Source organism: Salvelinus namaycush, chromosome 28 (assembly GCF_016432855.1).
Source record: "Salvelinus namaycush isolate Seneca chromosome 28, SaNama_1.0, whole genome shotgun sequence".
Lineage (NCBI taxonomy): Eukaryota > Metazoa > Chordata > Actinopteri > Salmoniformes > Salmonidae > Salvelinus > Salvelinus namaycush.
In genome coordinates, this window is record NC_052334.1 from 23,698,428 (window position 1) to 23,726,322 (window position 27,895).

Below are 27,895 nucleotides of genomic sequence, written 5' to 3' on the forward strand. Positions count from 1 at the left end.
TTTATTTCCTTACTTTGATTTTATTTTGTTACATTGGAATGTAACTTGTATGTTCAAGAATACCCATGCATGGGTGAAAATGGGCGCATTCGAAATAGCAGCGAGTAGAGAGAGACTGACTGATCTACAAATCACTCTCAATGTTATTTGTAGATCAGTCAGTCACAAATTACCCATGATACATCATTCCCGGTTTTGATGCTCTTGAACGCGGTCATGTCTAGGGATCCCGCTAATGTCGACGCAAAATTTACATAGCCATTCGAGTCGCGTTTGGGAGAATTTTTGCATTTTAGTGTACTCTAATTATTTCAACCTGCTAACGTTACGTTAATTATCCTAACATGCTATGAAAGTCACTGCTGACAGCGAGCTACTCACATATGCACAGCAGCGACACTACTGCAGTTCATCCAGGTTTGAACCTGAAAGTATCTGTCAGAAAGGTAACCAAACAACATATACATTTGCTTGGTATCTTTCTTTTTATGTACGAATGTTAAAATACTATTTCATACATGGCTGCTTTTTAAACGAATCAAATTACCTAGTTAACGTTAGCTAACGGTTTGCCTGTTTTTCTTTTACTTGGCCAGCGAGGGAAAAATATAAACACGTCCGTTAGCTACCTAGCAAAAGGTAGTAAGTAACAACAATTGATTAGTAAGTTAACTAGCGAGCTTGCTAGTTAACTTACTAATCAATTGTTACTAACTACGTTGATGGAAGATACAGGTAACGTTAACTGCCAAAATAATGGAAACACCGAGTAAATGAGGGATACCAAAGTATATTGATTTCTGATTTAATTAAGCAATTAACATCCCACCATGTGTAACAGTATAACTTTAAACCGTCCCCTCGTTTTATTGGTCGCATAACGTTACACATATTTAGCAGATGTTATTGCGGCTGTAGCAAAACACATGCAGTAATATCTAACCATACACAAATCTACAAGTAAAATAATGGAAATAAGAAATACAGAAATATTTGCCAGAGCAATGTCGGTGCGGAGTATAACGTTAAATATGTATGTGGTGTGTGTGTGTGAGTGAGTATATGTGATTGGATGTAAAATGCTGGGCAAGCCATTATTTTCGCAATTTTTGGCTACCATGCATGACAATGCCCCCATCACTGAATGATTTGATGTGCATGAAAACGATGTAAACCGTATGCCATGGCCATTTCAGTCACCAGATCTCAACCGATTTGAACACCTATGGGAGATTCTGGAGCGGCACCTGAGACTTTTTACACCACCATCAACAGCACACCAAATGATGGAATTTCTCATAGAAGAATAATGTCGCATCTCTCCAATAGAGTTCCAGACACTTGTAGATATGCCAAGGTGCATTGAGGCTGTTCTGGCTGGTGGTGGCCCAACGCACGTTATGTTGGTGTTTGTTTTATTTTGGCAGTTACCTGTGGTGTTAGCTACTTTAGTTATGTAACTTGTAAGTTGAAGTTCCATTATCTGCTATTGTTGTTGCAGGAAGTATAGGCTGTCTATAATGTTACATCCTCAGTGTGTGTAATTTATTTATTTTGCAGTGACAATACTTTCGCGACAACATGAATGAGGTAAGTCTGTACTCCTTCCCTATTACTCAGACAAACACCTCTTTCCTCTCCCGTTGTCTACTGATGTGTGTTTACACTCTTCTGTTGCTTGACTGTACCCTACCCATATGCATCCAGGCTGAGCAAGATAGAATTGAGATCCCTGATACCAGATGCTCCAACAATACAAATGAAGGCACAGCAGACAGCAGCAACACTTCACGCCTTGAGACCATAGAGGTGCTGGAGAGCAGTGAGTAAAGGCCCATATACACTCCTCTCCATAAGTATTTGGACACTGAATCTATTGGAAAAAAATACAGTACCAGTTAAAAGTTTGGACACAACTACTCATTCCAGGGTTTTTCTTTATTTTTTTACTATTTTCTACATTGTAGAATAATAGTGAAGACATCAAAACTATGAAATAACATGGAATGGAATCATGTAGTAAGCAAAAAATATATTTGAGATTCTTCAAAGTAGCCACCCTTTGCCTTGATGGCAGCTTTGCACACTCTTGGCGTTCTCTCAACCAGCTTCATGGGGAATGCTTTTGAAACCGTCTTGAAGGAGTTCCCACATATGCTGAGCACTTGTTGGCTGCTTTTCCTTCACTGCGGTCCAACTCATCCCAGACCATCTCAATTGGGTTGACGTCAGGTGATTGTGGAGGCCAGGTCATCTGATGCAGCACCATCACTCTCCTTATTGGTCAAATAGCCCTTACAGAGCCCGGAGGTGTGTTTTGGGCTATTGTTCTGTTGAAAAACAAATGATAGTCCCACTAAGCACAAACTAGATGGGATGGTGTATCGCTGCAGAATGCTATGGTAGCCATGTGGGTTAAGTGTGCCTTGAATTCTAAGTAAATCACTGACAGTGTCACCAGCAAAGCACCCCCACACCACCACCTCCATGCTTCCCGGTGGGAACTGCACATGCAGAGATCATCCGTTCACCTACTCTGCGTCTCACAAGGACACGGCGGTTGGAACCAAAAATCTGAAGTTTTCCACTGGTCTAATGTCCATTGCTCATGTTTCTTGGCCCAAGCAAGTCTCTTCTTAGTGGTGTCCTTTTAGTAGTGGTTTCTTTGCAGCAATTCGACCATGAAGGCCTGATTTCACACATTCTCCTCTGAACAGTTAATGTTTAGATGTGTCTGTTACTTGAACTCTGAAGCATTTATTTGGGCTGCAATTTCTGAGGCTGGTAACTCTAATGAACTTATCCTCTGCAGCAGAGGTAACTCAGGGTCTTCCTTTCCTGTGGCGGTCCTCATGAGAGCCAGTTTCATCATAGTGCTTGATGGTTTTTGCAACTGCACTTGAAGAAACATTCAAAGTTCTTGACATTTTCTGGATTTACTGACCTTCATGTCTTAAAGTAATGATGGACTGTCGTTTCTCTTTGCTTATTTGAGCTGCTCTTGCCATAATATGGACTTGTTCTTTTACCAAATAGGGCTGTCTTCTGTATACCACCCCTACCTTGTCACAACACAAGTGATTGGCTCAAACGCATTAAGAAGGAAAGAAATTCCAGAAATTAACTTAACAAGCCACACCTGTTAATTGAAATGCATTCCAGGTGACTACCTCATGAAGCTGATTGAGAGAATGCAAGAGTGTGCAAAGCTGTCATCAAGGCAAAGGGTGGCTACTTTGAAGAATCTGCCACATTATTCTATTCCATGTGTTATTTCATAGTTTTGATGTATTCACTATTATTCTACAATGTAGAAAATAGTAAAAAATAAAGAAGCCTTGAATGAGTAGGTGTGTCCAGACTTTTGACTGGTACTGTATATATTCAAGCATTTTGGATTTTGAGATCAAATGTTTCATATGAGGTGACAGTACATAATGTCATCTTTTATATTTGAGGGTATTTTCTATGGGGTGAATTTAGTGCCAACAGAGATTTGTATTTGAATTCCATAATTTTGAGTTTGTGTTAGGATATTGAATTTTGAATTCCATAATTTTTCATTTATGCTCAATTGAATTAATAAATTAAACTTCTATTTCATGATTTGAAATGTAATGAATATTGAATTCCGTTTTCAAATTCAATTTGTATATATTCGGTTTCAATATGGTAGATATTGCATTCATTGTATGTATCAAGTTTACAAACTGTCATTTATGTTACTCAAAGTTTCATGTATTCAACTTAGATGCATTCGAAAGTATTTAGACCTTGACTTTTTTCACATTTTGTTACATTACAGCCTTATTCTAAAATGGATTAAATAAAACCATTTCCTCATCAATCTACACACAATACCCCATAATGACAGAGCGAAAACAGGTTTTTAGAAAATTTAGCAAATTTATTCAAATGTAAAAATAAATAGCTTATTTACATAAGTTTTCAGACCCTTTGCTGGGATACTCGAAATTGAGTTCAGGTGCATCTTGTTTCCATTGATCATCCTTGAGATTTCTACAACTTGATTGGAGTCCACCTGGAAAGGCAAACACCTGTCTATATAAAGGTCCCACAGTTGACAGTGCATGTCAGAGAAAAAACCAAGCCATGAAGTCGAAGGAATTGTCTGTAGAGCGCCGAGACAGGATTGTGTCGAGGCACAGATCTGTGGAAGGGTACCAAAAAAATGTCTGCAGCATTGAAGGTCCCCAAGAAACCAGTGGCTTCCATCATTCTGAAATGGAAGAAGTTTGGAACCATCAAGACTCTTCCTAGAGCTGGCCGCCCAGCCAAACTGAGCAATCTGGGAGAAGGGTCTTGGTCAGGCAGGTTACCAAGAACCCGAGTGTTACTCTTACAGTGCTCCGGAGTTCCTCTGTAGACATGGAGAACCTTCCAGAAGGTCAACTATCTCTGCAGCACTCCACTAATCAGGCCTTTATGGTAGAGTGGCAAGACAGAAGCCACTCCTCAGTAAAAGGCACATGACAGCCCGCTTGGAGTTTGCTTAAAGGCACCTGAAGGACTCTGACCATGAGAAACAAGATTCTCTGGTCTGATGAAACCAAGATTGAACACTTTGGCCTGAATGCCAAGAGTCACATCTGGAGGAAACCTGGCACCATCCCTACGGTGAAGCATGGTGGTGGCAGCAACATACTGTGGATGTTTTTCAGCGCCAGGGACTGGGAGACTAGTTAGGATCGAGGGTTTGAGCCAAGTCTCCTGCATGTCATGACTGTGCTAGCCCACCTAGCTAAAACCCATCGAGAGGAGCTCAGGAAGCTAACAAGTCTTGTCTCCAGCAAGGCTACTCATTAAAAGAGCCACATCGGTCACATTTCCCCCACCCTTTGACCTTCTCGTTGAAGAGACCCATCCAAGTCACAGAACCCATGCCTAGGCTTTAGCTTAGCAGGCTAACACAGGCTTAACCTATGTAACGCCGTTTGGGTCTTTGCGTGTCAAAAAAGATACACGTCAAATAACACTGATGCGTTTAATTTGACACATCAAATAACACTTTTATATTATAGAATGTTGTGTGTGCTGAATTTGCACGTGAAAGCCAAGCGCCACAACTACGATCAGTAGCACTGTCAAAGCTGTACAAAAAAAGTCTGCAAACAAGCATACACCGGCCACGAACGATATGTTTACAATACCGCGTTGGTAATAAGGCATTTTGTTCGACCGAATGGGCAAATGTCTGTGTGAGCATTTGAAATAAGATCAGGCACAAAAAAAAGCTAATATCTGTGATACAGATGTTACTAGAAACTTCTGGGTAGCTAGCTAACTTTAGCTTGGTAGCTAGCTAGCACCAATGCAACCAGCCTAAAAACAATGACCAGTAGAAACTGCAGTAATTTTCACTATTCTTAGCAATGATTTCAAATCAAATATTATTTCTCACATGCGCCGAATACAAGTGTAGACTTGTTAGGAATCCTTGTAAGTATTAGCTAGGTAGCCACTTGTTGTTCGCCTATTGAAATTGAACTTCAGTTCATGAAAATAACTAGCCAGCTACTTAACCCTGTTGCCCAAAGCTAACGTTATAAGCAGCCAGCTAGCTTCATCTGTAGACTTGACCGGACCGGGTTATGTTTTGTGAAGCTAGCCACAATAAGGATTAGCCACAATAGTGGAATTTGCGGTTCGCTTTCAAAATAAAAGTACCTATTTGAAAGTGACGCGAAGGTTACAATTGGTGGAATCATGCCATATTTAGACTAGATAATGTGGAGCAATGAAATGGGGTATCAGTCTACTCGGTGACACCCACAGAACACAACTGAAGAGTTTACGCAAATATTAGCATTGTAGCTGTTATCGTGGGATTGTGACTGTGTGATATCACCTCCCCAGTCAGCCTATTGTGTGTATTGACATTAATTTTGCACTGTACAATTTAACCTAAGGATTGGGGATCAATGAAATGGAGTATCAGTCTACTCGGTACCCACGTGCTTTTCCCCCAATGTCCTCCTCAGTTATCAGCAGTGGTGTAAAGTATTTAAGTAAAAATAATTTAAAGTACTACTTAAATAGTTTTTTTGCGTGTCTGTACTTTACTATTTATATTTTTGACAACTTTTACTTTTACTTCACTACATTCCTAAAGAAAATAATGTACTTTTTACTCCATACATTTTCCCTGACACCAAAAAGTACTCGTTACATTTTGAATGCTTAGCAGGACAGGAAAATGGTCCAATTCACACACAAGAGAACATCCCTGGCCATCCCTACTGCCTTCTATCTGGCAGACTCACTAGACACAAGTGCTTCGTTTGTAAATCATGTTGGAGTGTGCCCCTGGCTTTCCGTAAATAAAAAAGTAAAATAAAAGAAAATAGTGCCGTCTGGTTTGCTAAATATGATGAATGAAATAATTTTTAATTTTGATACTTTAGTATATTTTTGCAATTACATTTACTTTTGATAGCTTCACACAGATGGGTCCGACCACCATTAATCAAATAACTTTCTTTATAAATTAGCTGTATTTTAGATGACACCTAGCTAGATAGCTAGCTAACTATAGCTACTGAAACAGATTGTCGTTTTGCTATGTTTTTGGGGAAGAACATTGTTTGCATACATCAGCTAGCTAGCTTTTTTATGACCAGCACTGTCCAGACAGAGCTTGGGGAAGGGCAGGTGCGCGGGACAAAACTTTACCAGCGTCATAGCATACTTATCAATGAATCGTTGTGACATGAAATACGAGTGATGGTGTTATCAATGTGTAACTACATTAAAAAATATATATGAACGTGTTAAATTAAATTGTGACGTGCAGTCATTTTCAAGTCATGATTAGTTAACAAGCTTATTTGACTCGTCAACGTGTTATTTGACGTATCATTATTGACACGCAAAGACCCAAACTGCGTTCTATATTAACCCAGTCAGCCACATGTTACCCTTTTATAATTACTAACTTTGCAAAAGACTTGAAACTATGCCTTCAGGTTGCTCATCACATAAGCATGGATCACCAAACCATGCTCTTTTGATGAGTAACCTTGCTGGATCGTGAAGATTTGTATTGGTGTAGCAGATGGGGATCTGTGATACTCGCTTTTTAGACAAGTGTTGCCCCTTATATAATTGAAGAAATACATTTTTAATAGTGTGATAGGCTGGAATGCTTCAGGAGGGCGGTCACGTGTGTTTTCGAGGCATAAATCCTGAGTTCGAGTCTGTCCTTTACAGTGGTGCCACTGGACTTGGATCTACAGTTGCGCTCAGCTCAACCACTGAAGTTGTTGGGGGCTGAATGTCGCAGATGGGGATCTGTGAAACTCAACCATCAGCTTGAAGTGTTGTCCCTTGCACAATTGAACAAGGCCTTTTTCAATAGTGTGGTGGGTTAGAGTCCGGGGCATACAATACATTTTTGGTCCACCAGCCACTCAGATTTACCAGCCAAAATATTTCAAAATTACACAAACTGAAGTCTGAGCATTCTTTGTAATGTTTCTAAAACAGTAAATGTACTACTATGGTATATTGAATAATTACATTTTTTGTGACCTGAGTCTTTCATCTGTGATATTTTAGTTAAGACAAATGTTCATCTGCCCCTTGTAAGGGCAGGAGGTTACCGTCGTTGTGCGACTCAAGTCATGTTTGTGCCTGTGAGATTGTCTGACTTGTAAAAGCATTGTCTTCTCTTCCCTAGCGGTTTGCGTAGTTCTTTGACTTTGCAATTAATTTACCAGCTTTGAAACACAACAGCGGAAATACTTAAACTGCTACTGTGGCATTTATTTTACTATAAATGTGATCATACTTTTTTTATTGAGAAATGCCCAGGTTGGAAATCTTTAGGATGGCGGTCACGTGTTTCCAAGGCAGATCCTGAATGAAATTCTCTATGAGCTGAATGAGGGGGAAAGCAGTACTCTATAAGCAAGCAGCTTGTCGTCCTTTACATAAACTTCCTGAACTTATCCCTATAGGCTTTAGCTAAGTGGGCTAACAGTCTTGTGACATGCAAGAGACCTGGTTCGAACCCAGTCAGCCACAAGATTTAAATAGGGAGTGGAAAGGTTATCCTAAGAAGGGCTGTGACCGGGCTTTTCAACTATACTGAACAAAAATATAAATGCAACAGGTTAAGTGTTGGTCCCATGTTTCATGAGCTGAAATAAAAGATCCCAGAAATGTCCCATACGCACAAAAGTTGGCTCAAATTTTGTTAACAAATTTGTTTACGTCCCTGTTAGTGAGCATTGATCCTTTGCCAAGATAATCCATCCACCTGAAATGTGTGGCAAATCAAAAAGGTGATTTAAACAGCATGATCATTACACAGGTGCACCTTGTGCTGAGGACAATAAAAGGCCACACTTAAATGCGCAGTTGTCACAAAACACAATGCCACAGATCTCTTATTTTGAGGGTGCACACAATTTGCATGCTGACTGCAGGAATGTCCACCAGAGCTGTTGCCAGAGAATTTAATGTTAATTTCTTTACCATAAGCCTTCGTTTTAGAGAATTTGGCAGTATGTCCAACCGCAGACCACGTGTAACCACGCCAGTCTAGGACCTCCACACCCGGCTTCTTCACCTGCGGGATCATCTGAGACAGGCCACCCGGACAGCTGATAAGACTGAGGAGTATTTCTGTCTGTAATAAAGCCCTTTTTTGGGGGAATAACTCATTCTGATTGGCTGGGCTTGGATCCCCAGTGGGTGGGCCTATGCCCTCCCAGGCCCACCCACGGCTGCGCCCCTGCCCAGTCATGTGAAATCGATTTAGATTAGGGCCTAATTCATTATTTTCAATTGACTGATTTCCTTAAATTAACTGTAACTCAGTAAAATCCTTAATTGTTGCATGTTGCGTTTCTATTTTTGTTCAGTCTATTTTCTTAGACGCCAATTTTTTTTTTTTGTGACGCTCCCTGCTAACGCTCCCTTCTAACGTGTCCTGCACGGCCTGTGATCATCATAGAGGGGAGACAGAAGGCATGTCCATGTTCCAGAGTCTTCACTTTCAGGAATGTGGTCATAATAGCTTATTGCCAAAACAGTAAAAACACTAGAGCCAAATTCATAGAAAGAAAATGAATGCAATATGCCACATTGGCTTCAGAAACCGCCAGAAGCTTCTGTTTACCACAGAGAGAGTTTGATCTGTTCTCCTCTATCTTTCCTGGCTGGCATAGTACCAGGATGTTGTCTCTGGTTTTGAATCTGAATTTATAGAACTGAATGCATCTGAGAAGTTGAATGTATTAGACTTTGATTAACTTAAATGATAGTTTGTTAACTTGGAAGACAGTGAATGCAATATCTACCATATTGGAACTTAATATATAAATATTCAATTTGAAAATTAAATGCTAAATTAATTCATTTCTGTTTCAAATCATAAAATACAAGTTCAATTTCTGAATTGAATTATTCAATTAGTGCATTACAAATTCAAACAATTTCTGTTGGCACAATTTTCATACATTTGATTTACTGCTTTTAGAAATGAAAGCACTATGTATCTAGTCCCTCCATTTGAGGAAGTCATATGTATTTGGGCAAATTCACTTATAGTGTATTGAAGTAGTCAAAAGTTAAGTATTTGAACCCATATTCCTTGCACTCAATGACTGTCAAGCTTGTGACTACAAACTCTTTGGATGCATTTGCAGTTTGTTTTGGTTCTGTTTCAGATTATGCTTTGCCCAATTGGAACTGAATGGGGAATAGTTTGAGTCACTTTTATTGTAAATAAGAATAGAAGATGTTTCTGAACACTCCTACTTTAATGTAGATGCTACCGTGATTACTCATTATTCATGATTATCCGTAATCATGGTAGCATCCACATTAATGTAGAAGTGTTTAGAAACGTATTGTATTATTTACAATACAATTTACTCCAAAATGACACAATACATTATTCACCATTCAATTCCTATTGAGCACAACATAATCCGAAACACACCCAAAATAAACTGCAAATATATCCAACAGTGCTTTCATTTCTAAACGGTAAACAGATATGTATGAAAATACCCTCAACTAAAAGGTGGCATTGTACTATCGCCTCATATGAAACATTTGATCTCAAATTCACAATGCTGGCGTATAGAGCCAAATTAAAAGTTTAGGCGTCACTGTTCAGATAAATACAGTGGCGTATACCAGTAGGCTTTTTTGTCTATGTATGCAGGTGTGATTGTCTCTAACCCTTTGACAGGTGATCCCTTGGTTGCGGAAGAGGAAATGGTTGATTTGACCTATCAGGTTTTTACATCATCTTTTGTGGACCTCACGAACAACAATGACTCTAGTGGTGAGTGCAAATCTGCAAGTAGCCAATCGCATTTAATTGTCACTTTTCACATGGTGTATGTGTGAATTTTAATATTCTCTTTTGCTGTTTCATATTGACTCAATTTCCCTGGCCTTTGACGTCCATTGCAGGTTGTAGATGAAGGTGAGTTTTTCTCTGAATATCATCATCATTTAGAAATGTGATTTATATGTTGAGTTGAGGCTAGTGTTGAATGCCTTTTGTGGGTCCAAAACAAGGTCCAAAGCGAAGACGTGACTGGGAAAGTTACGTGCTGAGCAGTGATGAAGAAGAGGCAGCTGTTGTTGTTCCTGACAGTCCAGCGACAGCCCCCCTCTCCACTGCCCCTGAGCCCAGTAGCACAGCCAGGTGAGACCGATCAGACCACCCTGCTTACCTTACTATAACCTGTACAATTGTGACTGTAGCCCCACTCTAAAGGTGTGGTTAAAATGCATGGATTCTGTTGTTCACAGATCAACCCCAACAACAATCAGTTGTCCCATCTGTATGGACACGTTCGGAGAGGTAAGTCAGACTTTCACTTTTCCCTTGATGTTAAGCCTCTGGAAATCAGTGTAACTGGCTGTTGTGTGAAGCATTAATTGTATGCACCTTGTAAACAAGCTTCTGCCGCACCCCTCAGATAATTGATGGTGGGAGAACGCTAGTCTCCTCCCAGTGTGGTCACCTGTTCTGCAACACATGCATAAGTGACTCACTTGCCAAATCACAGACATGCCCAACCTGCAGGAAGAAACTGAATCATCAGCAGTATCATCAAATTTACATCTAATCTGTGTTCCTCTTAAACATATTCTGATTGTTGGAGCTTTTTGCACATTGCTTGATGGTTTGGTTCTTTGTTTATTTATGGTTAAATGGTCTTGTCATTTATGGTTAAATGGTCTTGTCATTTATATCTTAAATTTGCACAAATGGGATTTTTTTTTACTGGCCACAACACATTTGAGGGAGGAGAATGTAACCAATCATACACGTCATTGTACGATTGCCTCACTGTACACTATGAAAGTATATTGTGTACAACGTTTTCATGTAATAGTTGTTGTAAATGTGTGTTATGCCTGTGTTTAGACCATCTAGATTACATTTCACTGTTGTGACCCAAAGCGTTCTTGAGAGCTCAAAGAAACTCAACTATTTTGTTTGTTCATATGTATTGTTTATAAATAAATAATTAAAGTATTTGTTTTTAGCCCTTTCTGTGTGTTAAAAAAACAAAACAATTATTTTTTATAAATATTTATTGGTTCAGATATTGGGGTGGCAGGTAGTCTAGTGTTTAGAGCGTTGGGCCTGTTCCCCGGTAGGCGTCATTGTAAATATACATTTGTTCTTAACTGACTTGCCTAGTTAAATTAAATAAATTGGGCCCCTGTATAGTATAATGAGATTTGCAACACACATTGAAGAGAATGGGGTGGGGAAAAGTCGAATACAGGAAGTAGTTTCACTGTAATGTTTGCGCCTAGGAAAAAATAATTTAATTAAAGCATTGTGTGTGTGTATATGTTCATTGATTTCATTCAGTTTGGCTGGAGACATCAAGGCCAGCTTGATTTTCTGATAAGTGTTCTGCGGTTGCGCATTAAGTTGTTACCGAAAACTCGTAAGTAAAATCACATGATTTGTGTCTTGTCATATGACATTGATGAGGGCGACAAGCAACCAGCGACTCACTGGACTTCACAAAAAGAAAGAACCCTAAACTGTCAGAGATGAAATTATTAACTTTTTTGTGCCGATAATATGTGGAGTATGGAATGTTGGGGAGTTTTGTCTACGATTGCTGCCGCCTGTCTGTTAGGTAAGGTTTGTTGTCTTAGCTAATCAACATTAACGTTAGCTTTAGCAGGCAGCACTCTGTTTTTAGATATCTAGATATGACTAAAGGCAATTTGTTTACATGGGATTATTTGAGGTACCCACTTGTGCCAATGGCACTGTAGATACCTTTTTTGTTTGTAAACTTTGTCAAGACAGCCACACCATATGTCACAATTTTGATTTGATTTGACATATTTTACAAAACGTGATAACTAATTGAATGATTCAAAACGTTCATAAATGACTGAATGCAAAATTACACACTGCTTTGCAACTTTGTTGCATAAATGCAGCTATAAAAGTTTAACATTCCACTTGTCATGTTAAGACATTTTAATATTTTATTCATCAAGCACTTCAGCAAAACTGTAAATTACCCAAGCAGTTCCCAATGCTCTGGCAATCTAAACGCAATAGAATATAATGTACAGTACACACAGAAGGCCCTGGCCAACTCGGAGCATTTTGGAGTTTAAACCAGGGGAAATCATATGACCTGGTTTTGAATAATTGCAATTATTGAAGAGGGTGTCTTTCTCTTAGCAAAGCAGCTCAGCTCATGGCTAATGTGATTACTGCGACAATAAGGTCTCTGTTTGCTTCTGTTTCCCCAACTCACTGACAGGTCAGACACCATGATACCTTGTGTTAACGGCATGTGATAATGAGACAAGATATCATGGTGTCTGACCTGTCCACAAATAGCTACATATCCTAAAGAAGACTTACTTTGAAATACTTATTGTGAAACATTGGCTACCACATTGTGAAATAGATCAGTTGGGTGTGATTCAGAATGGCAGCATCATTGTAAAATATCAAAGGAATGAGGAAGTAGACGTCTAAAATCTTTCATGTTGGAACTTTGTGCCATTCTTTGATTAGAAACCAGGCTTAAAAAAACATGTGCTTTACAATTTATAAGACCACAAATACAAAAGGGATTTGGAGAATATGCCACAAAGGCCTATTACTGATGGATTTTCCTCAAACAGTAAGGGTTGAAATCTGTGAATGCCTACTGAAAGATAATCTAATTACAGTGAGGGGAAGGTTACAGTGCCGTGAAAAAGTTTTTGCCCCCTTTCTGATTTTCTCTACATTTGCATATGTTTTAATACTGAATGTTATCGGATCTTCAACCAAAACATAATAAAAGATAAAGGGAACCTGAGTGAACAAATAACAATGACATACTTATTTCATAAACAAAGTTATGTAACACCCAATGCTCATTTGTGAAAAAGTAATTGCCCCTTTACAAGCAATAACTGGTTGTGCCACCTTTAGCTGCAATGACTCCAACCAAACACTTCCTGTAGTTATTGATCAGTCTCTCACGTCGCTATGGATGAATTTTGGCCCACTTCCATGCAGAACTGCTGTAACTCAGCAACATTTGTGGGTTTTCAAGGATGAATTGCTTGTTTCAAGCCCAACATCACAATTGGGATTAGGTCTGGATTTTGACTAGGCCATTCCAAAACTTCAAATGTGTTGCTTTTTAGCCATTTTCATGTAGACTTGATTGTGTCTTTTGGGTCATTGTCTTGCTGCATGACCCAACTGCACTTTAGCTTCAGCTCACAGACGGATGGCCTGACATTCTCCTGTAGAATTCTCTGATACAGAGCAGATTTCATGGTTCCTTCTATTAAGGCAAGTCATCCAGGTCCTGAGGCAGCAAAGCATCCCCAAACCATCAGGCTACCACCACCATGCTTAACTGTTGGTATGAGGTTCTTAATGTGGAAAGCAGTGTTTGGTTTTTGCCAGGCATAATGGGACCCATGTCACCCAAAAAGTTATACTTTTGATATCTCTGTCCATAGAACATTCTTCCAAGAGTCTTGATGATCTTCCAGGTGCTTTTTGGCAAACTTGATTCAACTTTTGGACGACATGGTTCCCATTATGCCATAGAGGAAACCAGAAAGCAGACAAATACTTTTTCACGGCACTGTAGGTGTCACACGACCTCCTGAAATGTGTTAAGCCTGTCACGCCTGCTCCTGCTCCCCCTCCCCCTCCCCCTCCCCCTCCCCCTCCCCCTCCCCCTCCCCCTCCCCCTGGCGTTCAAAGGTGCCAGGCTCCCCAGCATTACTCACTCCTGCCACCATCAGTACACACACGTGCATCAGCGATTATTGGACTCACCTGGACTCAATCACCTGTTTATTACCTCCCCTATAATTGTCAGTTCCCCAGCTCCGTTCCCCACTGCTGTGTTAATGTTCGGATGTCGTTGTTAGCCGTGTGCTGACGCTGTTCCAGTGTTGGTACCTGTCTGTTCTGCATTAAATGTTCAACACCCCATACCGTCTTCTCATCTCCAGTCCTTTCAAAGCCATCAAATACCAATCTCCAATGACCATTTTTCTTCTGAACCATACTAATTAGTCATTGACCCATTATTTTTCCAGAAAATCCAGCTTCCCATGTCATGATCTGCTCTATTTCCAGGGTATGCCTTTGTCTATCTACCACATTGCTACTTAGAGAGAGGCTGGGAATATAAATGTTTTCCTGTTTCTAGAACTATTTGCTCTAAAAGTCTGGTTATAACAGGTGTGGTGGTGAGCCAGACGACAGCTCCCACGATGGTTCCTGCTGTGATGAACACCACATTCATTGAGAATGTGACGGCGACCACCAGAGTCAGTGAGACCACCACAGTCAGTGAGAATGTGACCGTGACCACACCCATGATCCTCAGCACCACATCCCCAGGCTGCTCTGCCCTCAACACCTCCACCTGTGAGACCTGTGTCCCAGGGTCCTACTCTGACAATGGTGAGTCTAGATGTCCTGCTAGCCTTACTTACCCTGGCCTGGCAGAAAGATGCTTAGTTTCAGTGAAGGGAGTGAAGGGGCAGCAGGTAGCCTAGCGGTTAAGAGCATTGTCAGTAACCCAAATAATTACTCGGTTTTGTTTCTCACCACAACCTATAAATTTGGTAGAAACACAGCACAGCCAATTGATGCAGCACTGTAATGTCGTTTTTACCCATGTAACATCTATTTTTTGTGGATGTGGACACAGGAGTTGTGTTGTTGGTATGTAAGCGTTGGTGTATTATTTGACTCCTGAAATTTCTCTGACCTCTACAGACTAACTGAAAGCGAAAGCTTCTTTGGCTCAAATGTAAAATGAAGGTGGTAAGTGTTGTGAACAGCACCACCTGTTCAATAACAGCCTTCTGATGTCTCCCCAGACACCCTGCTGTGTTCCTGCTGCCATGAGCCAGGGCTGTGTCTGTTCGCTGGGGCTTGCCTCCCATGTTCCAGAGGGTTCTTTCAGCCTCTGGCTGGACAACAGCGATGTCAGCCCTGCAGCCAGGGTTTTTACACCAAGTACGTCTCTGTCAACTGAGGGCATAGTTGATTCACAAACATTCTGTATACCACTGTTGCATTGACCCTCTTCCTGTTCTCCATCTCACCTTGCAGTTTTACCGGCAGCCTTATGTGTCAGTCCTGCTCCCCAGGCTCCTACAGCAACAACACAGGCTCCGACTCCTGCCGAAGCTGTTCTCCAGGTATTTATATCAATATGTTTCTGTTCTTGTTGTATAATCATCGCAATAATGACTTACTTGTTACTATTATTATATTATAGTGTGTTTGTTTGTTCATCCATGCCTACGCAGAGAAAAAGGAGTGAATAAAAATGTTGTAACAACTGACGAAAACAATCAGCTCTACTGTATAAGAGCTGGGCTTCAGTCATGCACATTCAAGTAATCCAACTCTTTAGAAATATTAAATTGGATGTATCTGTTTTTTAAATGGAATGTGTTATTTTCAGGTTTCTATACATCACAACAAAATGCCACATCGTGCAGTCCATGTCAACAGGGAACGTTCTGCAAGTAAGTGGCCCTTTTGTCACCTTAGATTTGTGTTTTCTTAACTAGTGTGGTTTGCACTGCAGCGGGATCCACACAACTGGCCCTGTTGCTTGTCTGCAGATCTAACATCACATGCTCTCATCTCATGCAATGCAACTGATATTACTTCCCAAAACAGGACACACACACACACACACACACACACACACAATTGGGTTAGTAGTAGGCATTGAAGAAATTATTTCATAGTTCAGTCATCAGACATGGGGTGGTGATAGCCAGCTGTATTAAACAGTATTTTGTAAATAAGTTCTTCCCTATTCATTGCACCCTTGTGGCCGTCCCTCCCACAGCTCCTCCAGTTGTGCTCTGTGTCAGATCTGTCCTGCTGGTACAGAGTCTCTGCAGCCAGCTGCCAAGGAGTGCACACCATGTCGTCCAGGTAACTGCCAGTGCCAGCCAACAATATCAATTGTGCTATTTATAATGCATGCAGTGTGTTAAAATATTAAAGAGAATGTTTAAAATGTTTTTCTGAGAATGTTCCATTCAATGTATTATAAAGTAAATATTAGACTATGACTGTATATGAAGTAGCTCTATTCACAGATGGTTTATCTGGCACTGCATTGATTACATCTATAAACACACTAAATGAAGGCATGATCTACACTGAACAAAAATATAAATACAACATGCAACAAGATACATTAAAAAGTAGGGGCCTGGACCAGAAAACCAGTCAGTATCTGGTGTGACCACCATTTGCCTCATGCAGTGCAACACATCTCCTTCGCATAGAGTTGATCAGGCTGTTGATTGTGGCCTGTGGAATGTTGTCCCACTCCTCTTCAATGGCTGTGCGAAGTTGCTGGATATTGGCAGGAACTGGAACACGCTGTCGTACACATCGATCCAGAGCATCCCAAACATGCTCAATGGGTGACATGTCTGGTGAGTATGCAGGAAGAACTGGGACATTTTCAGCTTCCAGGAATTGTGTACAGATCCTTGCGACATGGGGCTGTGCATTAGGTGACTGCGGCAGATGAATGGCACGACAATGGGCCTCAGGATCTCGTCATTCAAATTGCCATCGATAAAATGCAATTGTGTTCGTTGTCCGTAGCTTATGCCTGCCCATACCATAACCCCACCGCCACCATGGAGCACACAACGTTGACATCAGCAAACTGTCGCCCACATGACGCCATACACACTGTCTGCCATCTGCCCAGTACAGTAGAAACCAGAATTCATCCATGAAGAGCACACTTCTCCAGCACGCCAGTTGCCATCGAATGTTAGCATTTTCCCACTGAAGTCGGTTACGATGCCGAACTGCAGTCAGTTCAAGACCCTAGTGAAGACGGCGAGCATGTAAATGAGCTTCCCTGAGACGATTTCTGACAGTTTGTGCAGAAATTCTTCGGTTGTGCAAACCCACAGTTTCATCAGCTGTCCGGGTGGCTGGTCTCAGACGATCCCACAGGCAAAGAAACATGATGTGGAGGTCCTGAGCTGGCGTGGTTACACGTGGTCTGTGGTTGTGAGGCCGCTTTGATGTACTGCCAATTCTCTAAAACAATGTTGGAGGTGGCTTATGGTAGAGAAATTAACATTTAATTCTCTGGCAACAGCTCTGGTGGACATTCCTGCAGTCAGCATGTCAATTGCACACTCCCTCAACTTGAGACATCTGTGGCACATTTTTAGTGGCCTTTTATTGTCCCCAGCACAAGGTGCACCTACACTACCATTCAAAAGTTTAGGGTCACTTAGAAATGTCCTTGTTTTTGAAAGAAAAGCACTTTTTTTTTTGTCCATTAAAATAACATCAAATTGATCAGAAATACAGTGTAGACATTGTTAATGTTGTAAATGACTATTGTAGCTGGAAACGGCTGATTTTTTTGGGGAAAAAAGAAGTAATATCTACATAGGCGTACAGAGTCCCATTATCAGCAACCATCACTCATGTGTTCCAATGGCACGTTGTGTTAGCTAATCCAAGTTTATAATTTTAAAAGGCTAATTGATCATTAGAAAACTATTTTGCAATTATGTTAGCACAGCTGAAAACTGGTGTTCTGATTAAAGAAGCAATAAAACTGGCCTTTAGACTAGTTGAGTAGCTGGAGCATCAGCATTTTGTGGGTTCGATTACACCAGTCTCAAGGCCAGCATCCCGGAGTCGCCTCTTCACTGTTGACGTTGAGATTGGTGTTTTGTGGGTACTATTTAATGAAGCTGCCAGTTGAGGACTTGTGAGGCTTCTGTTTCTCAAACTAGACACTAATGTACTTGTTCTCTGGCTCAGTTGTGCACCGGGGCCTCCCACTCTTTCTATTATGGTTAGAGACAGTTTGCGCTGTTCTGTGAAGGGAGTAGTACACAGCGATGTACTAGATCTTCAGTTTCTTGGAAATTTCTCACATGGAATAGCCTTCATTTCTCAGAACAAGAATAGACTGATGAGTTTCAGAAGAAAGCTATTTGTTTCTGGCCATTTTGAGCCTGTAATCGAACCCACAAATGCTGATGCTCCAGATACTCAACTAGTCTAAAGAAGACCAGTTTTATTGCTTCTTTAATCAGAACACCAGTTTTCAACTGTGCTAACATAATTGCAAAAGGGTTTTCTAATGATCAATTAGAATGCTAAACTTGGATTAGCTAACACAACATGCCATTGGAACACAGGAGTGATGGTTGCTGATAATGGGCCTATGTAGATATTCCATTACAAATTAGCCGTTTCCAGCTACAATAGTCATTTACAACATTAACAATGTCTACACTGTATTGTTGATCAATTTTATGTTACTTTAATGGGCAAAACATTTAAAAAAGAAGGACATTTCTAAGTGACCCCAAACTTTTGAACTGTAGTGTATGTAATGATCATGCTGTTTAATCAGCTTCTTGATATGCCACACCTGTCTGGTGGATGGATTTATCTTGGCAAAGGAGAAATTTGTGCACAAAATTTGAGAGAAGCTTGTGCGTATGGAAAATTTCTGGGATCTTTTATTTCAGCTCATGAAACATGGGACCAACACTTTACATGTTGTGTTCATATTTTTGTTCAGTATAATTTAAGATAGTACACCGTAATAGCAGAGATTCAGTCAGTTTTAAATGGATGACATTTTAGTGGAGGAATCTGATTAGAATGTATTGATGAGATGATGTTTGGTTTTGGACAGGTATGCACAAGGCTCCCCGTCAGAGTATGTGTCAAATCTGCAGCAGCGGCTTCTTCCAGATCCGCTGGGGCCAGGAGACCTGTAACCTCTGCCCTGAAAACCACTACTGCCCAGTCAGTACCACATCCCTTACTCCCAGTAAACACCTCCAATACTGAAAGTATCATTAAGGGATTTCCTGACCAGCTTGAATGACCAAGGCTCACTTCATCTGTTCCACAGAGTCCAGATGTGAACCCCATCCTGTGCCCCGGTGATGCCTTCTGTCCTGAAGGCAGCACTGCTCCAGGTTACTGCATGGAGACCTTCTTTCGCAAGGCAGGGGAGGAGTGTGAGCTGGCCCCCGTCACCATTGCTCTACTTGTCATAGGAGGAGGAGGTATGTCTGAAGAAACATGTTGAAAATATTGGTGTAGTGGAAGGAAAGTGGTTTGAACTTTAGGCTACCACTTAGATGTTGAAAACCCTTGTCAAGCTGTCATAATGAAGTGAGCAAAATAATTGGCTTCCCATATTAACTTTTTTTTTTTGTGACCCTTTGAGAAAAGTTGTTCACTGACTTGAACCTTGTTTATTTATTCTAATTGCACAAATTGTATGCATTTTCTGGGCACTACTAAGTACAAATATCCAAATATATGATTGAATTATCTTGTTTAGAGGTCATTTGATCAGGAGGCCACATCTTGTAGCAAAAACAAAGTGAAATAGAAATCATGCTGAAGTAATAATGTAGTAGTAGTAGTAAGTGAACGTTGTAGTCTTGTTGCAAACAGTCTTTTGATGTGTTTTCTTTATTTTCTCTGGTCCAGTGGCCCTACTCTTCGTCATCCTGCTGGTGTTGCGTCGAAGGCGAGACACAGACGGAGAGCTTTCCCTCGTACGACAACCTCTGTTACGCAAAGAGCGGCCGCAAGGTCGATACTATGGGATCCCATGTGATGCCGAGCCAGTATATGCTGGTTGGTGAGCATGTCCCCAGCCCCATCTGATGCCTCAAATTATTGGGGTAAAATGTCTGGCTTTCAGAGCAGAATCAACGTACCTCAGCTTTGGACCATAAGAGAAAGCAGACTCACACCAAATCCTAGCCATGGTTTACCATGTCCATTTGAGTACTTTTGATAACTCACCAGCTCTTTCATGCGGTACATCTTCTAGATGTATTATTTTATTTATTTAACTAGGCAAGTCAGTTAAGAACAAATTCTTATTTACAATGACGGCCTAGGACCAGTGGGTTAACTGCCTTGTTCAGGGGCAGAACAACAGATTTTTACCTTGTCAGCTCGGGGATTCGATCTTGCAACCTTTCGGTTACTAGTCCAACGCTCTAACCACTAGGCTACCTGCTGCCGTCATTCTTGACAAGCAGATGTGTTTTTCTTCTGTATTTTGTGCTTTAGTGACCCTAATATATTTGTTAAAAAGAAGAAAAAATGTCAGCAATTTAATTCCTCTTTAGGTTAATTAGGTCAATGGTTTAAAGAGGCACACTGGATGGTTGAGGAGGTTTGAAAAGTGCTTGTTGAGCCTCTTATCAGGACTTTATATGAAAAGCACTTTTGTTTTTGTTTGTAAATGTTACTGCATTCATTTATGGTAGATCGAAAGTTATGCTTTAAAGATTGTTTTAAGTAAATGTTCCCCTCTTTCACAGAAATAATCTTTCCTGGTTATACAGATTAATGATATTGATGATGTGAGGTACTATGTATTATCTTTATGTTTGAAATGCATCACATAACATCTATATTCAGCATTAGTAATGTTTTTGACCTGTTCTTTAAAAGAAAAGTATATTTGTATGTTTTAAAGAAAAACACCAACTCCACTCCAAGGTATATACTGGAATAAAGCACAACTTTGCACTACTTTCAAGTGAAATTCTGTTGTATAATTACTAGCCTATAAGATGCATACTGAAGTTATTTCCATGATGCAAGTTTATTAACAAAATATCTGTAAAACACGCAATAAACACCAAAAGGATGTTTCATGAGATGTGCGAGCAAGAAAACTAACTTTTTACAGGATCGCGTACTGATTTCCTAATGTGGTACACCGTAGTAGTTCATTGCGTAACAAAAAAAGATGGGGGACACCATGGCAAGGAACGTCTCTGGTATGTAATGCTTTGTCACATTATTCAGAAAATAGCTACCTGTGATAAATTCAATGTTTTCTGTAAACTATTGCTCTGTTTTACAATCATAATAGCTAATCTCTTGCCTAACAAGGCGACTTTCGTGGCTATGATTACCACATTCTAAGGTTATCAAATGCCATCCCATACATACTCTAGTCTGATTAAGCGGTAGTTATACACTGAGTATATGTAACCGATGTGAAATGGCTAGCTAGTTAGCGGTGATGCGCGCTAATAGCCTTTCAAACGGTGACGTCACTCGCTTTGAGACCTTGAAGTAGTGGTTCCCCTTGCTCTGCAAGGGCCGCGGCTTTTGTGGAGCGATGGGTAACGATGCTTCGTGGGTGACTGTTGTTGATGTGTGCAGAGGGTCCCTGGTTTGTGCCCGGGTCGGGGCGAGGGGACGGACGTAAAGTTAAACTGTTACATATACAACACAGAATGTTGAGTAAAATTAATTTAAACTTACTCTACCGGTTGTCTGTGGTTTGTCCGGCTGCTTGAAATTTGAGACAAAATATTCTCAGGTAAATATTGTTTACCCGATTTAGAGAGCTGGTAGGTACGGTTCGGTTAGGCACCAAGGTAAAAATGTGTTTTAAATTTGATATTTGGATTTTAACCCCCCCCCCCCCCAAAAAAATAAAGTGTGGATTGTATATCAGTTTTTACCCAACCCAATATATGGCGGCAATACACCTTTTTGGATGTAGTCTGCCAATACAATCTTAAAAGGGGTTTCCTGCTTGTTTAAAGCTGTGTACAGTTCGTTAAGCGCCAGCTTGTATTTTAATTGTCCTGAGGTGGAATTTATACAGCAGTAACAATAACAGCCTACAACTCCCTTGGGAAGTAGAAGGGTCATCATTTGACCATCAGGTATTCCAAGACAGGTGAACAGTGGGTCGACACTTCTACCGCGCTGGAATAAGCACACCAGTTAGAGTTGATGAAGAGGGAAACTCTCCCCCCTCAATTTGCCCCACTGTCCTGTCCGCCAGGTGAATGGAGAATCCATCTAGTTGGATAGCTATGGGGGGTATCTTGTCTGAGAGCCATGTTTCTGAAAAGCAAAGAATATTGCAGTTCCGAGAGTCCAGTCGGTAGTAAATCCGCGATCGGAGGGGATCTATTTTATTATCAAGTGACAGTTTTTTTTCCCCCATTGCCTTAACTTCTTATGGCTGCAGGGGCATTATTGAGTAGCTTGGATGAAAGGTGCACAGAGGTGCCCAGAGTAAACGGCCTGCTCCTCAGTCATAGTTGCTAATATATGCATATTATTATTAGTATTGGATAGAAAACACTCTGAAGTTTCTACAACTGTTTGAATTATGTCTGTGAGTATAACAGAACTCATATGGCAGGCAAAAACCTGAGATAAAATCCAAACAGGACGTGGAAATTCTGAGGCTGGTCGATTTTCAACCAAGATCCTATTGAAATCACAGCGAGATATGGATGAGTTTGCTACCGCTTCCACTAGATGTCAACAGTCTGTAGAACCTTGTCTGATGCCTCTACTGTGAAGGGGGGCCGAATGAGAAGGGAATTAGTCAGGTCTGCCATGACCTGACCATTCTTTGACCATGCGCGTTCACATGAGAGGGAGCTCTGTTCCATCGCTCATCTGAAGTCAATGTAATTCTCCGGTTGGAACGTTATTCAAGATTTATGTTAACATTCTAAAGATTGATTCAATACATCGTTTGACATGTTTCTTCTGACTGTTACGGAACTTTTGGACATTGTCAGCTTTTAGTGAATGCATTCCTGACTTTGGATTTGTTTACCAAACACGCTACAAAAATAGCTATTTAGACATAAATGATGGACATTACCGAACAAAACAAACATTTATTGTGGAAGTGGGAGTCCTGGGAGTGCATTCCGGCGAAGATCAGCAAAGGTAAGTGAAGATTTTATAATGCTTTTTATGAGTTTTGTTGACTGCACAATTTGGCGGGTAACTGTATGGCTTGCTTTTGTGGCTGAACACTGTTTTCAGATTGAATATTTTGTTTTGCCGTAAAGCTTTTTGAAATCTGACACAGCGATTGCATTAAGAACAAGTGTATCTTTTAATTCTATATAAAACATGTATCTTTCATTAAAGTTTATGATGAGTATTTCTGTTATTTGACGTGGCTCTCTGCAATTTCTCCGGATATTTTGGAGGCATTTCTGAACATGGCGCCAATGTAAACTGAGGTTTTTGGATATAAATATTAACTTAATCGAACAAGACATATATGTATTGTGTAACATGAAGTCCTATGAGTGTCATCTGATGAAGATCATCAAAGGTTAGTGATTAATTTTATCTCTATTTGTGCTTTTTGTGACTCCTCTTTGGCTGGAAAAATGGCAGAATTTTTCTGTGAGTTGGTGGTGACCTAACATAATCGTTTGTGGTGCTTTCGCTGAAAAGCCTATTTGAAATCGGACACTTTGGTGGGATTAACAACAAGTTTTAATCTCACCAGGATCCCCCCTCTCTTGCCTCTAACGCCGGAGTTTACTTTTGGGTAGCCCGAATTTTAGGTTGGAATTAGAGAGTCCAGGGCAGATGAGTCGAAGTAGAAAGCAGAATTGGGGTAAGTAACTGCCGATCTGTTGTTCAAGAGTTCTTGTCGGTTGTAAGAAATAATAGCGGATACATTTCATGAAAACAGAGTAAAAATAAACAACAAAATGATCAAACAGCAAAGTTGGGTCGGAGCTTGCAAAACGGCGACCATCCAGGACGGCACCATTTTAGGCTCATAATAAAAAATAAATAAAAATGCATTTATAGATGGCATACAAGTTTGTTATTAAGCCACATGGAAGTTCACATTTTCGAGGAAGGCATTTCTGCCCCAAAATGCATTTTGCTAAAATAATTGTTTACATTCAAATGCCTCTCCTGTGAAGTAGTGACGCCCGACATGCCTAGTTTCCTGAAACGAGTCACATATACCTATTGGCTTTCAAAAGTCTAAACAATACTTTCCAGCAAGTAGTACTAGCCCAAAGGCCGGCTGATGGCGACATTGAGTCTTTTCATTTTACCGTCCAAACGCAATACATTCTTATCCCTTGTGGACGAGTAGGTACCTAAAACATTCTCCATTCAGGCTGCATAGGCTTCAATTTCATACTTAACATTTTTAAATGGCGAGAAGGCGGGGAAAAACTGGGAAAATATACGTGCTTTCCTTATGAAACACCATTTTCCATCACCATGCTAGTGGCTAAATGCTAATCCTGGATGTTGCATATCATGTTCAGACAATCAGGTTGAAACGATCAGAACAACAGCGCATTATGGGAAACCAAGACTGTTCTCAGGGCAGACCTGGTTGTAGCTAGATATGTCCAAGTTGCGTCGGAGACAAATTTAGCATTTTAGTTAACCCTTTTTCTAAACTTAACATAATTCTCCTAACCTGCCAAAGTACACATTTTCCAAATGTTTTTGTTGCCTTTTAGCCATTAAATAAAGTTGAGGAAATCGAAACCTATGCGGCCCGAAATGATATTTTTTTTTAGGTACAAAAGGGTTCATGAGGGATACGAATGTATTGCCAGCTGCATACAATGCGTTTGGATAGTAAAATGAAACAACTCAATATCACCATCTGCTGGCCTTGGGGCTAAAACCGCCTTGACAACCGGTACGAGTAAGTTTAAATGTATTTTTATTCAACATTTTGGTTTGTATGGAACATTTACATGATTTTGCACACAGATGTTTCAGGGTGTAGGCCTATATACCAATGAATTGTGTATTACAGCCTGATTAATCAGACTACCCATAATCATGCTAGCTTGCTAGCTATTTCTATGGTCAATGTGTTGCTAACGTGTAGTGTAATGATAATGAATATACAAGTTAGTGCCAAAATAATAGAAAAACTTGAATAAATGAGGGATACAAAGTATGTTGAAAGCAGGTGCTTTCACAAAGGTGTGGTTTCCTGAGTTTATTAAGCAATTATCATCACATCACGACACGGCTGTAGTGGAGCAGGTTGAGAACTTCAAGTTCCTTGGAGTCCACATCACCAACAAACTAACACGGTCCAAGCACACCAATACAGTCGTGAAGGGGGCACGACAAAACCTTTTCCCCTTCAGGAGACTGAAAAGATTTGCCATGGGTCCTCAGATCCTCAAAAGGTTGCACCATTGAGAGCATCCTGGCGGGTTGCATCACTGCCTGGTATGGCAACTGCTCGGCCTCCGACTGCAAGGCACTACAGAGGGTAGTACGAACGGCCCATTACATCACCGGGGCCAAGTTTCCTGCCATCCAGGACCTCTATGCCAGGCTGTGTCAAAGAAAGGCCCTAAAAATTGTCAAAGACTCCAGCCACCCTAGTCATAGACTGTTCTCTCTGCTACCGCACAGGAAGCGGTACCGGAGCGCCAAGTCTAGGACCAAGAGGCTTCTAAACAGCTTCTACCCCCAAGCCATAAGACTCCTGAACATCTAATCAAATGGCTACCCAAACTATTTGCATTGCCCCACCCCCCCCCCCCCCCCCCCCTTCTACGCTGCTGCTACTCTCTGTTATCTATGCATAATCACTTTAATAACTCTACATGTACAGTCGTGGCCAAAAGTTTTGAGAATGACACAAATATTAATTTTCACAAAGTCTGCTGCCTCAGTTGTATGCAATTTGCATATACTCCGGTGCAATTTGCATATACTCCAGAATGTTATGAAGAGTGATCAGATGAATTGCAATTAATTGCAGAGTCCCTCTTTGCCATGCAAATGAACTGAATCCCCCCAAAAATATTTCCACTGCATTTCAGCCCTGCCACAAAAGGACCAACTGACATGTCAGTGATTCTCTCGTTAACACAGGTGTGAGTGTTGACGAGGACAAGGCTGGAGATCACCCTGTCATGCTGATTGAGTTAAAATAACAGATTGGAAGCTTCAAAAGGAGGGTGGTGCTAGGAATCATTGTTCTTCCTCTGTCAACCAAGGTTACCTGCAAGGAAACACGTGCCGTCATCACATCATTGCTTTGCACAAAAAGGGCTTCACAGGCAAGGATATTGCTGCCAGTAAGATTGCACTTAAATCAAACCATTTACCGGATCATCAAGAACTTCAAGGAGAGCGGTTCAATTGTCGTGATGAAGGCTTCAGGGCGCCCAAGAAAGTTCAGCCAGGACCCTCTCCTAAAGTTGATTCAGCTGCGGGATCGGGGCACCACCAGTACAGAGCTTGCTCAGGAATGGCAGCAGGCAGGTGTGAGTGCATCTGCATGCACAGTGACGCAAAGACTTTTGGAGGATGGTCTGGTGTCAAGAAGGGTAGCAAATAAGCCACTTCTCTCCAGGAAAAACATCAGGGACAGACTGATATTCTGCAAAGGGTACAGGGATTGGACTGCTGAGGACAGGGGGTAAAGTCATTTTCTCTGATGAATCCCCTTTCCGATTGTTTGGGGCATCCGGAAAAAAGCTTGTCTGGAGAAGACGAGGTGAGCGCTACCATCAGTCCTGTGTCATGTCAACAGAAAAGCATCCTGAGACCATTCATGTGCGGGGTTGCTTCTCAGCCAAGTGAGTGTGCTCACTCACAATTTTTCCTAAGAACACAGCCATGAATAAAGAATGGTACCAACACATCCTCCGAGAGCAACTTCTCCCAACCATCCAGGAACAGTTTGGTGACGAACAATGCCTTTTCCAGCATGATGGAGCACCTTGGCAAAAGTGATAACTAAGTGACTTGGGGAACAAAATATCGATATTTTGGGTCCATGGCCAGGAAACTCCCCAGACCTTAATGCCATTGCGAACTTGTTGTCAATCCTCAAGAGGCGGGTGGACAAACAAAACCCCACAAATTCTGACAAACTCCAAGCATTGATTATGCAAGAACGGGCTGCCATCAGTCAGGATGTGGCCCATAAGTTAATTGACAGCATGCCAGGGTGGATTGCAGAGGTCTTGAAAAAGAAGGGTCAACGTTGCAAATATTGACTCTTCGCATCAACTTCATGTAATTGTCAATAAAAGCCTTTGACACTTATGAAATGCTTGTAATTATACTTCAGTATTCCATAGTAACATCTGACAAAAATATCTAAAGACACTGAAGCAGCAAACTGTGGAAATTAATATTTGTGTCATTCTCAAAACTTTTGGCCACGACTACATATTACCTCAATTACCTCGACACTGGTACCTCCTGTATATAGCCTCGCTATTGTTATTTTATTGCTGCTCTTTAATTATTTAAAATAAAAGGTATTTTCTTAAAACTGCATTGTTGGTTAATTATGGCTTAACGGGATCGATATGACAACAGCCAGTGAAAGTGCAGGGCGCCAAATTCAAACAGAAATCTCACAATTAAAATTCCTCAAACATACAAGTATCTTATACCATTTTAAAGGTAATATTGTTGTTAATCCCACCACCGTGTCCGATTTCAAAAAGGCTTTACAGCGAAAGCACCACAAACGATTGTTAGGTCACAGAAAAACACAGCCATTTTTCC

General features: G+C 40.8%; 2 protein-coding genes across 2 annotated transcripts; both read left to right on the top strand.

Annotated features, from left to right (window-relative positions):
* The first annotated feature begins 205 nt into the window (after window positions 1-205).
* On the top strand, window positions 206-11,532 carry LOC120023567 (E3 ubiquitin-protein ligase RNF4-like). Its single transcript, XM_038967600.1, has 8 exons — window positions 206-446; window positions 1,561-1,590; window positions 1,708-1,822; window positions 10,226-10,359; window positions 10,453-10,465; window positions 10,561-10,690; window positions 10,798-10,849; window positions 10,968-11,532. The coding sequence occupies exons 2-8, from the start codon at window positions 1,582-1,584 to the stop codon at window positions 11,115-11,117; spliced, it is 603 nt and encodes a 200-aa protein (XP_038823528.1). The 5' UTR covers window positions 206-446; window positions 1,561-1,581; the 3' UTR covers window positions 11,118-11,532.
* A 440-nt stretch (window positions 11,533-11,972) lies between these two features.
* On the top strand, window positions 11,973-20,495 carry si:dkey-21a6.5 (major surface trophozoite antigen 11). Its single transcript, XM_038967599.1, has 9 exons — window positions 11,973-12,152; window positions 14,741-14,965; window positions 15,388-15,526; window positions 15,623-15,711; window positions 15,981-16,044; window positions 16,377-16,465; window positions 19,233-19,345; window positions 19,455-19,611; window positions 20,045-20,495. The coding sequence occupies exons 1-9, from the start codon at window positions 12,095-12,097 to the stop codon at window positions 20,200-20,202; spliced, it is 1,092 nt and encodes a 363-aa protein (XP_038823527.1). The 5' UTR covers window positions 11,973-12,094; the 3' UTR covers window positions 20,203-20,495.
* The last annotated feature ends 7,400 nt before the right edge of the window (window positions 20,496-27,895 follow it).

Bases quoted from the DNA above. Each gene is read 5' to 3' on its own strand.
- LOC120023567 (XM_038967600.1), top strand. The intron at 1,823-10,225 runs GTGAGTAAAGGC...ACCCTTTGACAG, and splicing joins CATAGAGGTGCTGGAGAGCA to GTGATCCCTTGGTTGCGGAA. The intron at 10,850-10,967 runs GTAAGTCAGACT...CGCACCCCTCAG, and splicing joins GTATGGACACGTTCGGAGAG to ATAATTGATGGTGGGAGAAC.
- si:dkey-21a6.5 (XM_038967599.1), top strand. From the start codon at position 12,095: ATGTGGAGTATGGAATGTTGGGGAGTTTTGTCTACGATTGCTGCCGCC. The intron at 14,966-15,387 runs GTGAGTCTAGAT...ATGTCTCCCCAG, and splicing joins AGGGTCCTACTCTGACAATG to ACACCCTGCTGTGTTCCTGC. The intron at 19,612-20,044 runs GTATGTCTGAAG...TCTCTGGTCCAG, and splicing joins ACTTGTCATAGGAGGAGGAG to TGGCCCTACTCTTCGTCATC.